Source organism: Schistocerca americana, chromosome 4 (genome assembly GCF_021461395.2).
Source record: "Schistocerca americana isolate TAMUIC-IGC-003095 chromosome 4, iqSchAmer2.1, whole genome shotgun sequence".
NCBI lineage: Eukaryota > Metazoa > Arthropoda > Insecta > Orthoptera > Acrididae > Schistocerca > Schistocerca americana.
Window position 1 is genome coordinate 807,937,522 of NC_060122.1, and position 15,067 is coordinate 807,952,588.

General features: G+C 42.6%; 1 protein-coding gene across 2 annotated transcripts in view; it reads left to right on the top strand.

Moving 5' to 3' along the window:
- Positions 1 to 15,067, top strand: part of LOC124612936 (alpha-tocopherol transfer protein-like) — a 156,980-nt gene that overhangs the window by 123,718 nt on the left and 18,195 nt on the right. For both annotated transcript variants that reach the window (XM_047141433.1, XM_047141434.1), the window contains one exon: positions 1,076 to 1,181. In XM_047141433.1, the coding sequence (XP_046997389.1) occupies positions 1,076 to 1,181 (106 nt within the window). The remainder of the gene's footprint in view (positions 1 to 1,075; positions 1,182 to 15,067) is intronic.

Here is a 15,067-nt window from a genome sequence, read left to right on the forward strand (position 1 = left end):
TGAACCATTAACCTATGGACATCACACACATCCATGCCGAGGCAGGATTCGAACCTGCGACCGTAGCAGTCGCGCGGTTCCAGACTTCGCGCCTAGAACCGCTCGACCACCGCGGCCTGGAAGATGATCAGTGATCGAAACCAGTTGTGAATAAATATATTGTAAGACAGCACAGTGTTTACCATGCATTCCTCCAAATAAACTAACTATGTTACAGCTCCAAGGAGTAAGTAATAAACATTAACAAAGCGCTCGAAGAGGTGGACACAAACTTTGGCGGTTGACGCCATTCATTTGTCACCGCACAGTCACTCAACTCGCGCCACAACTTTATCTCTGGATGTCGCGAACGGAGCTAACGAATTCAACCACAACAGTCGATGTGTGTAGCGGTCACTATATTACTAATAACTCTACACAACGAATTCCACAATGCTACAATCAATAAAAGCTTTATAAATCTTCTGATGATGAGTCGCTACACGTCTTGTACCCGGGCATCATGTAACAAAAATTGAACCATCACAAAAGGCGACTGGTTGCAATTATTTTTGAAAATCTTAGAACAGCGTCTCTCTGAGAAAGGCATTTAGTTTTGCCCTATCTATGTTAAGCGAGACTGGCAGTCGGTCCCTACATCAAAAACTGTATTTCCTCAATAGGCACGACGTTGGAGGTAATCCTGTGAGTTGGCACCAAACACTGATACCCCTCAGAAGCTTGGGAATCCATCGCCACTAAGCGGGATAAAGGTTTCGGTCACGAACGATGTTAATGTTCTTTTCTGCATGGATCCGTCTACACATTGTGAACAACAGCTGATGCACTGGACAACCATATACCTGGGCTAAACACGCTCTTCTAATCTACGGTGTTATAATGGAGGCCATTTGGTAAATCGTCAGAGCAATTTTCTACGGAGGAAGACAGTCTGTAACAACTATTGCTTATCACGATGTAATGAGAGAATTTCCTTATTTTGTTAACAGACGGCACGACAGTTCCATCTTCACTCTTAAGACGATACACGATACTAACTGGAGTACAATCTTAATACGACGACTGATGTTCGCAGGTAATGGCGCACCTCGAAGGCTCGGATACAGTCTTCCAGTGTGTTCCACGAGAGTTCATACCAAATGAACTAGGTGGCACAGGTGGCCCAGTAGATGAGATACACGGTAAGTCAGCAAGTTTGATATGTTTCTAATGTCCAAAATATTTCGTGTGTTTTACAGAGACGGGGGTGGGGGAGGGAGAGAGGAGACAAAAGCGTTATTCGTTCTGTATAATTCGTTTTACACGAAGTTCATCACAGCAGATAAAGTATTACATTGCATACTGACTACGATTTGAATTGTTGCCGTGAAACCGGGCATTGTTGTGTTTTTAAACGATCCTAATGCAGGACGCTTCTCATTAAAATACCGAGTGATTATTATTAAAGTTAGCTATCTACAGAGACCCATTTTGGGCTATAACTATCGTTGTTGTTGTGGTCTTCAGTCCTGAGACTGGTTTGATGCAGCTCTCCATGCTACTCTATCCTGAGCAAGCTTCTTCGTCTCCCAGTACCTACTGCAACCTACATCCTTCTGAATCTGCTTAGTGTATTCGTCTCTTGGTCTCCCTCTACGATTTTTACCCTCTACGCTGCCCTCCAATACTAAATTGGTGATCCCTTGATGCCTCAGAACATGTCCTACCAACCGATCCCTTCTTCTGGTCAAGTTGTGCCACAAACTTCTCTTCTCCCCAATCCTATTCAATACTTCCTCATTAGTTATGTGATCTACCCATCTAATCTTCAGCATTCTTCTGTAGCACCACATTTCAAAAGCTTCTATTCTCTTCTTGTCCAAACTATTTATCGTCCACGTTTCACTTCCATACATGGCTACACTCCATACAAATACTTTCAGAAACGACTTCCTGACACTTAAATCTATACTCAATGTGAACAAATTTCTCTTCTTCAGAAACGCTTTCCTTGCCATTGCCAGTCTACATTTTATATCCTCTCTACTTCGACCATCATCAGTTATTTATCGTATGGCAACGAAACTCGGATGATATGCTGATGGAATTAATAATAAAGTCAACACCATGCCTTCCTCGCATGTTGGACCTTTTCCATCCCCATCCCATTCTTACTCCATTACATGTGAAGACATTTCTGTACGTATTTATTGCATTCACAGTGCCAAATTTGTACCTAGAGGCCAAAATTGCAACTAATTTTTTCAGCGTGAATCGTTTCTGCACTAACGCATTAGAATATTTACCAGGTTTTGCTACCATATGATAATTACAGCCAACAGTGGACCTTTGTGACTAGCTGCGGTTTAATTATAGCCACCATTTACATTACACAATTTGTAGCATAAAATCTAATTATACATGCATATGTGCAACACGTATACGTTAGAAGAGCATCGCATGAATTTTAAGTTCCCTTTTACAAAGACGAATAAACATTAAGTACATTCATCATCAGAACTATTCAAGGAGCTAAGAACTGGACTTGAAAGTCTCTTCGGGTTTGCTGCCGGATCCTAAAATCAATTTGACTCGATATTTCGGTGATCCAACTGGTCGCCATCTTCAGGAAAAGGCTACTTCTGCTGATGAGTCCCGCTGAGAACTGACGCCAGGCTGCAAATCGACGTCCTATATAGGCCGCCGTTCAGTACACGGCGTATGCGCCGCCCACCACGGTTGCTGCCCTCCAAAACAGGGAGGTGGCGCCGCCCTTAGTGGAACACTGCTGGCAACGATATATCGCACTCAGTTACCCCACAGAAGGGATCAAGCGTAAGACACTTTCACTGTTGAAAAAGAGTACGTTGTCGGAAGATTTGCGTAAGAAACTTCATCCTGGTGCTGCAGTTCCGCATAGGTTGTATGGTTTGCCTAAGTTGTATAAGGAAGGGGTTCCTCTACACCCTATTGTTAGTAATTTGGGTGCACCCACTAATTACCTGGCAAAGTATTTATCATCTGTTCTCAGTCCATTTGTTGGCAAGTGTGAACACCATGTCTTCACTTCGGTGGATTTTATTCGACGATTGGGATATTTGAAGTTGAGTCCTTCAAATCTGTTAGTGAGTGTTGATGTGGTATCCCTTTTTACACGAGTTCCTCTGGAAGAGTCCCTTAGATTGATCAGTGAAAAAGTGGATGAAGAGCTGGTGAAGCTTTGTCGTCATGTGCTGACATCCACGTATTTTTTTATTTAACGGTAACATTTTTGAACAGAATGACGGAGTGGCTATGGTGGTCCTTTATCACCCATAGTCGCCAATTTATTTATGGAGGACTTAATGAGGGTATGGCACTGAGGACTTCAGCTTTGCAACCAACGTGCTTCTGGACGTATGTGAATGATACCGTGTACAAAATTCCGTGTCAATGTGCGAAAGCTTACATTGGCCGTTCGATTCGCACAGTGCATGACAGGTGTGTGGAACATCGCCGTCATACGAGGCTACAACAGCCGGAAAAATCGGCAGTAGCAGAACACTGCTTAAATGAGGGACACAGTATGAAATTTGATGAAACTGTGGTAGTTGCCAACATTTCCGGTTTTTGGGACAGTGTCTATAAAGAGGCGATTGAAATTAGGTTGGCGGAAATTTAATCAACAGAGGCAGTGGGTTTCCTCTTAGCAAGACGTGGAATCCTGTATTCTCTCGCATGAAAATTGAACGTTCTTCGGTGCGGCCCTGAGTGCGATATATCGTTGCCAGCAGTGTTACAGAAACGTTGACCCTTGCGTGTACAGAGTTTAAAGAACTGGAAGTCAATACGCCCATGCAACATTATCCTTCTCCACACCATAACACCTGAATCACTGAAAAGGTTTAAAAAAATCGCTCTAAGCACTATCGGACTAGGGGACTGATGAGTCCCCTAGACTTAAAACTACTTAAACCTAACTAATCTAAGGACACGACACTCATCCATGCCCGAGGCAGGATTCGAACCTGCGACCGCAGCAGCAGCGCTATCCCGGACTGAAGCGCCTAGAACCGCTCGGCCAAGGCGTCTGGCTACCGAAAAGGTCGTGTACAGAATTTTCGTGGGTGCGTTAATAGTTCCCACCTCTTGCCAAATGAGGGTACCTCTGGCACTGCAGAAAATGGTCGTTTCCGTGGTCTCGATGCCGTGTTTGGAGTAGTAGTGGAAAACAGCAGAATACATAATGTAAGCTGGAGCACACATAGTCGAAAGTAGGAAAAAATATCACCTCACAGATACTATCAAAACTGTTACTAGAAATATTGCAGACTAGATAAAACATCAGTCAGTATTGTAAACGTTTAAAGAAGAGGAAACTGAGTAATAGTTATACATCCAGTAAGAGAAAAATATGCCGTATTAAGCGGAAAAAGAATCATTTGAACCACTACCAACCAGCCACCTGACTGTACTTACGTAAACAATCTTTAAAAAGATAACAGCCACGGGTTTCATAGCGACGTATCACGTTGCAGAACATCAGCAGAAGTGGAGTAAATTCAAATGATCCGTACCATGTGCTGACACAGTAAACAGATTACTGAATGGAATCCTAACAGCCACCAAATAAAATACGCTGGAGTTAAAAATAAAGTAACAGACCTTTAAAAAAGGAAACATATGTGTACTTATGTGGGATATGAAAGGCCACTTAAAAACAAAGTAACACACCTTATAACATCTATACCTCAAAAGAACAAATAGTCCTGTCACGGGAAAAGCCACGTATACAAATACTGGCGTCGTGATAATGCATGAACTACACAGTTTCCCAATAACAGAACTTTCAAACAGTCACAAGGAGGCTATGCACAACGCAACCGCGGACAACTGATACCAAATATGACCTAAGCATGCAGTAGGTGTTACCCTCTGAGAGGAGTTTCGGATTTGACAGTGTTTTTCCTAACAGAAATAGGACATAGAACTTTAACTTCGTAATGACAGTAGTCGGCAGATTGCAGAAAGACTAAATTTGGCAAGAAATTTCAGTGACAGACAACTCGTGAATGAAATAATAACACGGTCGCCCGCCTAATTAGGCATAATAATGTGAAAATATTATTCAGAAATACTATTGCAAGGGGAATTTTCATTAATTATTGATTAGTGAAGTGCAATGAATACACACAACTGGACGAACCACAGTAGGTAGCAGCAGTAATCACTTCTACAGGTGAGCAGTCACACGATTGCAAATGAGGCCTTTCCCTTGTTCCTCTTAATCATTATTTCTGCCTTTAACTAATTTTCTAAACCGGTTTTCCGCAACACATACCAGACAATATAGTACATGATAATAGTCAAGTTCAAATAAAACACATTTACAGTACACAATAGTAAAGTAACACTGTATACAAACATTCTAGATTCACTATTTCCATAAACACTTTAAGGTCCTTTGGCTAGAAAACAGTTATTCTGATTTGTCTTTCTGATATAAAAGATTTAAATGTGGTCCCACAAACTATCCCTTCACTATAAAAGCAAAATTATACACACTTTCAGATTTTTGTGGTATTATTCAATCTGTATATTGAGCAAGCAGTAAAGGAAACAAAAGAAAAGTTCGGAGTAGGTATTAAAATCCATGGAGAAGAAATAAAAACTTTGAGGTTTCCCGATGACATTGTAATTCTGTCAGAGACAGCAAAGGACTTGGAAGAGTTGTTGAACGGAATGGACAGTGTCTTGCAAGGAGGATATAAGATGAACATCAACAAAAGCAAAACGAGGATAATGGAATGTAGTCGAATTAAGTCGGGTGATGCTGAGGGAATTAGTTTAGGAAATGAGACACTTGAAGTAGTAAAGGAGTTTTGCTATTTGGGGAGCAAAATAACTGATGATGGTCGAAGTAGAGAAGATATAAAACAGATTGGCAATGGCAAGGAACGCGTTCCTGAAGAAGAGAAATTTGTTAACATTGAGTATAGATTCAAGTGTCAGGAAGTCGTTTCTGAAAGTATTTGTATGGAGTGTAGCCATGCATGGAAGTGAAACATGGACGATAAATAGTTTGGACAAGAAGAGAATAGAAGCTTTCGAAATGTGGTGCTACAGAAGAATGCTGAAGATTAGATGGGTAGATCACATAACTAATGAGGAGGCACTGAATAGAGTTGAGGAGAAGAGGATTTTGTGGCACAACTTGACAAGAAGAAGGGACCGGTTGGTACGACATGTTCTGAGGCATCAGGGGATCACAAATTTAGCATTGGAGGGCAGCTTGCAGGGTAAAAATCGTATAGGGAGACCAAGAGAGGAATACATTAAGCAGATTCAGAAGGATGTAGGTTGCAGTAGGTACTGGGAGCTTGCACAGGATAGAGTAGCATGGAGAGCTGCATCAAACCAGTCTCAGGACTGAAGACCACAACAACACAACGGTAGAAGTCAGATTACTCCCTCACTTGAAATCTTTAATCTTGCAATGTTTCAACACTACTAGCATTGACAGTACTCTCTACTACTTTAAACGACTTCAAGTGAAAGTCCAATTTCCATCAACGTCTAAACCAACTGCTTTTTGACACCACTTGTGAAGCAAGTGAATTTTACTGACACTTTTTTAAAGCAAATGAACATTAAAACACTTTTCCCAGGTAATACTCTTGCCTGATTTCATATTTAAGTTCAATTTATCTGCATATGAAACAAGTAACTTTCACCGAGCACATTAAGTGTACTAGCACAAAACTTTGACACACACATTTAAAGCAATATGAAGCTCTTAAAACTTTCTAATAAGTCTCTCATGAAGTGCCTTTCTTTGTCTATGGAACAGTTAATTTAATGAACAACATATTATTAATTTCTCATTTAATTTCAGGCACTCTTGGATAAATCAAGAATTTAACCAGTTCTTTTTACAAAGGACTCTCGCATTTCATCACTTACAAGGAGAGGATCCTATTTGGATAAGTGCACAGGACATACTCATTGTTCAAACACAGTTTTTCAATATTAGAATTATAATTTCACCAAACGAAACACAAAAGTAGTGGTTCATACAGTTAAACAGTTCTGACCTTCCGTCTGTGTGATGAAATGGTTGTGCAGTCGTGGTGGCGCGAGCATGTGGCGGTTACGTAGTCTCTCCGTTGGCATTAATGAGCTCTATTTACGTCTTCTTGGCATCGTTGATATTTTTATAGCCTTTCCCGAAGCGAGAGCACCATTTTCAGCGACAAGTTACATCCGAGGCCACTCCATCTCAATTGCAGTACTGTAAGCCTCGCTCGGCACTCATCGGTTCCTGGCTGCCGACTGAACACTGTGCCCTCTGGTTTGCCGCCCAGGCTGAGCGCCGATACCACCTTTTCGCTCGCGCAGAACCACTTCCGTTGCAGAGGGGAATTACTCTTGGTTTTACGTTATATAATTCAAAGTCCCTAGGTATGAACCAGCTAATACATCGCTATAAACAAATATATTTTAAAAAAATCTCATCATTTAAACATATTAAGGAGTCAACACAAAATATACATAATTAAATGCTATTGCCCTCCAAATAATACAAAGAACTTAACTCGCAAAGAGTAAACCTGGGATGTGAAAGGCCACTTTACAGCATTGTGACTTGCTGTTACGTACAGAAGTTGTACAAAAATATGAAAAAACAGCGAGAAATGCATGTTTGAACATAAATGCAGAGCCGGGCCAATGCTGCAACTTACGCCGTTGTATTTGACCGCGAACGCACAGCCCAATATCCTCAGTACCTTGTAGGTCTCAGTCGTCGTCACAACAGTATTCTGTGTACGTGTAAGTGCATTATGCCAGAACTAAGTGAATTCTAACGTAGCCGAAGTGTTTGTGCTCGTACTGTGGGTGCTTCCGTGTCAAAGGCAGCCAAAGTGTTTCAAGAGGCAACGTATCAAAGATTTACACAGCATACATGGAAAGAGGAAAAATACAGTCCACTATGTCACAACATGGAATAAATTGTGTTTAATGATCATGACAGATGGTCACTGAAGGGAATTGTGACGAAAAATAAGGGGGCGATAGCCACAAAACTGCCAATGTCACTGCAGAACCGAATCTCACATTCGTGAACCCTATCAGCACCGAAACAACGCTAAGGGAGCTCTAGAATCAGAGAAATAGGAGGGCGAGCTGAAGTTCCAAAACAATACATCAGAGATGCAAATGTCTGTAACAGAAAAACGTGGTGCCGAGGCCACAAAACTGGACTGTGGAGCAATGGAAAAGTCGTTTGGTCGAATGAGTCTTGTTTCAAACTGTTTCCAATTTCTGGCCAAGTTTCGGTCCCAAAGGTGAAACGTCGTTGGGGTTCCGCAATTACACTCCTGGAAATTGAAATAAGAACACCGTGAATTCATTGTCCCAGGAAGGGGAAACTTTATTGACACATTCCTGGGGTCAGATACATCACATGATCACACTGACCGAACCACAGGCACATAGACACAGGCAACAGAGCATGCACAATGTCGGCACTACTACAGTGTATATCCACCTTTCGCAGCAATTCGGGCTGCTATTCTCCCATGGAGACGATCGTAGAGATGCTGGATTAAGTCCTGTGGAACGGCTTGCCATGCCATTTCCACCTGGCGCCTCAGTTGGACCAGCGTTCGTGCTGGACGTGCAGACCGCGTGAGACGACGCTTCATCCAGTCCCAAACATGCTCAATGGGGGACAGATCCGGACATCTTGCTGGCCAGGGTAGTTGACTTACACCTTCTAGAGCACGTTGGGTGGCACGGGATACATGCGGACGTGCATTGTCCTGTTGGAACAGCAAGTTCCCTTGCCGGTCTAGGAATGGTAGAACGATGGGTTCGATGACGGTTTGGATGTACCGTGCACTATTCAGTGTCCCCTCGACGATCACCAGTGGTGTACGGCCAGTGTAGGAGATCGCTCCCCACACCATGATGCCGGGTGTTGGCCCTGTGTGCCTCGGTCGTATGCAGTCCTGATTGTGGCGCTCACCTGCACGGCGCCAAACACGCATACGACCATCATTGGCACCAAGGCAGAAGCGACTCTCATCGCTGAAGACGACACGTCTCCATTCGTCCCTCCATTCACGCCTGTCGCGACACCACTGCAGGCGGGCTGCACGATGTTGGGGCGTGAGCGGAAGACGGCCTAACGGTGTGCGGGACCGCAGCCCAGCTTCATGGAGACGGTTGCGAATGGTCCTCGCTGATACCCCAGGAGCAACAGTGCCCCTAATTTGCTGGGAAGTGGCGGTGCGGTCCCCTACGGCACTGCGTAGGATCCTACGGTCTTGGCGTGCATCCGTGCGTCGCTGCGGTCCGGTCCCAGGTCGACGGGCACGTGCACCTTCCGCCGACCACTGGCGACAACATCAATGTACTGTGGAGACCTCACGCCCCACGTGTTGAGCAATTCGGCGGTACGTCCACCCGGCCTCCCGCATGCCCACTATACGCCCTCGCTCAAAGTCCGTCAACTGCACATACGGTTCACGTCCACGCTGTCGCGGCATGCTACCAGTGTTAAAGACTGCGATGGAGCTCCGTATGCCACGGCAAACTGGCTGACACTGACGGCGGCGGTGCACAAATGCTGCGCAGCTAGCGCCATTCGACGGCCAACACCGCGGTTCCTGGTGTGTCCGCTGTGCCGTGCGTGTGATCATTGCTTGTACAGCCCTCTCGCAGTGTCCGGAGCAAGTATGGTTGGTCTGACACACCGGTGTCAATGTGTTCTTTTTTCCATTTCCAGGAGTGTATTTGGACAGCCACATCGTGATATTTCATGGGCCCCAAGGTTTCTCTGCAAGGTCGCGTCACTGCTGAGGATTATGTGACCATTTTTACTCATCACGTCCTTCCTGTGACACAGTGTTTCTTATTATTCTCGGCCTTAATGGCTATGTTTGTGAACCATGACTGTGTGGGATAATTATTTATTTCTAATTTTGCTACCAGTCACTTCTTTATTTTATGTTTAACATAATGCAACGCGTTTCGAACATGTTTTGTTCATCTTCAGGCGTTTTTACATACATACAAAGAAATGTTACTTAAAAAATAAAATCCTACACAGGCTGTGATGTACATAGTCAACAACAAGGAAGAAAACCAGCAGAAGACATCACTGATTTCGATTTCTAGCATTACACTGCCCCCCTCCTTGCCCCCAAATGCCACACCAGCAGCTACAGTAACAAACAATGGACAAAGAGTTCTAGATTAATCTAGTTTAAGACTGTTTATTTTAACATACATTTATCTGTGTGTATGAACGCCTGAATATGAACAGACCATTTTCGAAACTCGTTGTATTATGTTAGAGTAAACATAAAATAAAACAGTGACTGGTAAAGAAATTAGAAATAAATTGCAATGTTTGTTCCTCAATAATGAACATGTGTTCAAAGACGGCAGAACTGCTATTCAGCATCGTCCACGACTGATTTTGAGAGCACAGGGACGAATTGCCCTATCTCCCCTGGCAACCAGTCACCAGATCTCAGTATCATTGACTACTGTGGTCTATTTTGGAGAGAAGCTTGCTTGGTTGCTGTTCACCTCCATCATCGTTACCTGATCTTGCCACTGTTTTGCAAGATGTATGGTAAAAGATTTCCTTGAAAACCATACAGGAAATGTATTTATCCATTCCTAGACGACTAGAAGCTGTTTTGAATACCAACGGGCTTCCTGTTCCGTGTTCGGCGTGGTAATACGTTGTGTTTTGGTGTTTCCATTTCCTTGTCTAACCCCTATAGCTCCCAGGAGCCTGTAACCAAGTGCCCATGCGTATGGTAATATACCTTTACTCATTGTTGTCCATATGACTAGAGCACATGCCATGTCACAAGCAAAATAACCATAATCACCTTGCATAAAAGTAGAAGTACATCCACCGTATACACGAAAATGAAATACTTGTGCAGCCAATGTGGAGTTTCGATTACACTAGCAGCAAAATGACAAGGATTTTAACGCAAAGAGAGAGTTAACTTACGAGTACAACGATATTAAAACGTTCACTCGATACCGAATGCCTTGTAAATTGCCCACCCACAGTAGACGAATGTAAGTGATATATACATAGTAAATAAAAGGGACAGAAGACTAAAATCATGAATGTAGAAAAACGTAGGTCACACCTACATACATAAGTACATGTACTATCATATTCCAAAGAGCACCAACGACCTGAATAATTGCTTTCTCCTGATTTGCATGCAGCGCACTTTATGTAGTTGTCTTGCAGGTCCTCTTAATTTCTTTGCAGTGGTGTCGTTTGCCTGTACAAAACAAATACCACAACACTACTTTAAGGTAACTAGTCCAGGCGTAAAACGACACCATAACATTACAAGTACTAAGTATCAAGTCACTAGAAATGAGACAGTCCTTAATGTTTGTAAATTCAATTTCATTACAGTAAGTGACATATCAGAATCACTACCACAATCATTAGAATTTGACTTAACTAACACCATCACATAAATCATTCCACCTATCACTAGGTAAAATAAAATACTTTTGTAAACAAGAAATTTTGAGACAATATCTGGACTCCTGAAGTTCTGTCACAATTAGAAGTATTTTTGTTCTTTAAAAGGTTTTCACACACCCATGAAACGTCGTTGCTTATATGAACGGTTGGTCATAAGCTGGACGTTGAACTAACCAGTTACAAGCAACGCTATTAACAGCGGCAAGAGCTCATGGAAACCTTAAAATTAACATCCTGTCGTCATCAATTCCTCTGTACTCTTGTTTGAGAAATTATTTGTGCACATTTTTGAACTTTAAACGACGTGACCATATTTTTGTACCGGATCGGGATTGAAATGAAGCACCTATAGCTATTGTAACTAAGCAAAGCTTTCGTGCCTGACTAACACTCGATCATAGCAACGTTCTTAATTGGTGACCAGGATAAAGAGTCGAGCAATATCGAAGTTTCCATCAGTATCAGTCAGAAAATTTGCACATGAAAATTTTTGTGCTCGGCGTGGAATCCTGTCAAAACCGATATATCCGTGTTAAGTAGCCACGAAAAATGTTTAGTATAAAATCAAGTAATTTGCCTATGTTTAAAACAAAGTGCCATGATATACAGCTCTGTGACACGAACTCAAACGCAACGCGTAACCAGATTTTTAACTAAGTAAAATCTGATATTAGACATGGAATTTTTTTACCAGCAGCGACGGGTGTGAATCTGAAATACATTTTCCCGATCAGAAATCGAACCCGCAACATACCGCCGTTGATTTTTACCCACGAATTGTTTGCTCACCACCAGTGAGATGTGTGCATGTTTGACTAGAAATAACTCCACCTATCGTTATTGCTGACAACAAATGGAGAGACATTAAAAACGAAAATTATTTGTCACTAGTGGTTCTGTGCGCATATGGTCAGGTTTGGAATGAAACCATGAATATTTTTGAGTTGGGCCGGGATCCGGACCCTCATGTGTCTTTCGTGGAGACACAGAGGAGTTTGCGTCTCTGGGAAAAAAGCGAAATGACCGAACTATAGTGGCATGTGACCCACACACAACAATAAAGACGAGATCCCAATCCGAATCGTCGTCCATCACCAAATTTTGTAACGTCTCAAGTTCAAGAAAAGTAAGAGCCTTGTGACCTTAAATGGCAACAGGTTAATTAAATAAAATAATGTTTCCAGAGTAAGGAAGCTCATTGGCGACAGACTTTCTGTTTGCTGCAACTTGCGCCCCTGCTATGGCCCAATCTAAACCGGCTCTGCCCCAGTTGGTTGAGAAGGGATAAGATGTCTGTAATGCGGATTCTGAACTACGGCGCAACTTGACGACCTTCACTTGGGGGGGGGGGGGGGATGGGTTGTTTTGGGGAGGAGACGAGACAGCGAAGTCATCGGTCTCATCGGATTAGGGAAGGAAGTCGGCCGTGCCCTTTCAAAGGAACCATCCTGGAATTTGCCTGAAGCGATTTAGGGAAATCACGGAAAACCTAATTCAGGATGGCCGGACGAGGGATTGAACCGTCGTCCTCCCCTTCACTTGGCATTACTAGATGTGAAGGAGATCTGTTCGTGTGTTTTTCAAATACACGTTTAAGAGGGAATCGAACCCATATATCTCAAGTAAGAAACTAGGAGCAATCCACCATACCACTGAAGTCCATGTGTTCTACTTTCATGACTGTCGAAACGTAGGATGCATTGAGTCCTCTATTAACTGCTTAATTATCAGCAGGCTTCTGTCAGAGAAATTATGCTAGCTCATGTCAGCGGATCGTAAAGACGCTTATAGCCTCTATTGGAAGTCATTTTGAAATTTTCACTATTTGAAGCAGATTCTTAGACAGAGAAATAGCATTGCAGAGTGTGAAGTTGCGAAATGCTTTAATTATTACTGCCATTGTCGATGTTAACTTCTTCATTCTGCTACTTCTACACGCGTGCCTGAAGCAAGCGTTTAATGCTTCTTGGTTGTACTTAGGATCTGTTGCTCAGAAAACAGGTAGTTATTTAGTTTGCAGGTAATGGCTGCGGCGTTCTGTGTCAAGTGGACCGTGACAAGTAGTTATTTAGTTCTTTTCATGTCTAGGAAATACTTTTCAAATTAATATCGGACATCTGCAGTTACTAGTAGATTACATTAAAATTAAATTAGCTGATGAAGACTTTACTTCATAACAGAAATTGCTTTGCGTTTCTTCATTTAATTGCACTTAGCAACGACGCTTGTAAAGTTCTAAAACTGGCTGTAAATGCCACTTTCAAAGCCAGAGAACGTTCATGTCTTCTGTTAAGAAATTATTGCAGAAGATGAACTGTTTTCCGTTGGTTCAATTGAAGGAGTGGGCAGGAGAAAGGAAGGGAAGGGAAAGGAAAGGGTCTATTGACATCAACTGCATTGGAACGCTGTGCGACGTCTGCGGCGACCATTGTGAAATATGTGTACCACACCGGGATTTTTTTTCTTTTCTTTTATTTTTTATTTTTATTTTTATTTTTTTGCTTAACTTCCGTGATCGGACGAGAACCGATGTATTTTTTGTTTTTGTTTTTACGTTTTTATTCTTTTCTTTTTCATTTTTTTGTTTTTTTCGTTTTTCGTTTTTTTTGGTCTTTTGCATACTCTTCAAGTGGAGCCGCATCCTATTACTCAGTTTCTCTCTCTCTCTAACTTTTTTCCTTTTTTTTTCCTAATATGAACATATATACTACCAGAATGAGATTTTCACCCTGCAGTGGAGTGTGTGCTGATATGAAACTTCCTGGCAGATTAAAACTGTGTGCCGGACCGAGACTCGAACTCGGGACCTTTGCCTTTCGCGGGCAAGTGCTCTACCAACTGAGCTACCCACGCACGGCTCACGCCCCCTTCTCACAGCTTTACTTCCGCCAGTATCTCGTCTCCTACCTTCCAGACTTTACAGAAGCCCTCCTGCGAACCTTGCAGAACTGGCGATTTATTTATTTGCAACCCATTCAGCTGCTTCACAACCCCAGGGATGTCTATCACTGTGTCCTCCATACAGGAAACTGTACGAGACTCAAACGGCGGTATGTTTGTACGATCCTCCTGCATGAAAGATTTCTCAAATGCTAAATTTAAAATTTCAGCTTTCGTTTTGCTGTCTTCCGTTGCCAGGCCAGACTGATCAGTGAGTGACTGGATGGAAGCCTTTGACGCGCTAACCGATTTAACGTAAGACCAGAATTTCCTTGGGTTTTCAGCAAGATCTTTTGCTAAGGTATGACGGTGGTAGTGGTCGTATGCTTCACGCATCGCTCTTTTTACAGCAGCACGAATCTCTACTAACTTTTTCCTGTCCTCATTCTCCAGATCTTTCTTGTACCGCGAGTGCAACTGTCTTTGCTTCCTGAGCATTCTCCGAATTTCGCTGTTAACCCACGGTGGGTCTTTTCCGTCCGTAACCCACTTTTTCGGCGCATACTTCTCCAGTGCGTGATTTACAATGTGTTTAAAATTTGCCCATAATTCTTCCGTGTCCATCGTACCGGAAGTAAATGAAGTCGATTCATTTACTAATTGGGATGCTACAGGATGTTTCAAAAATGA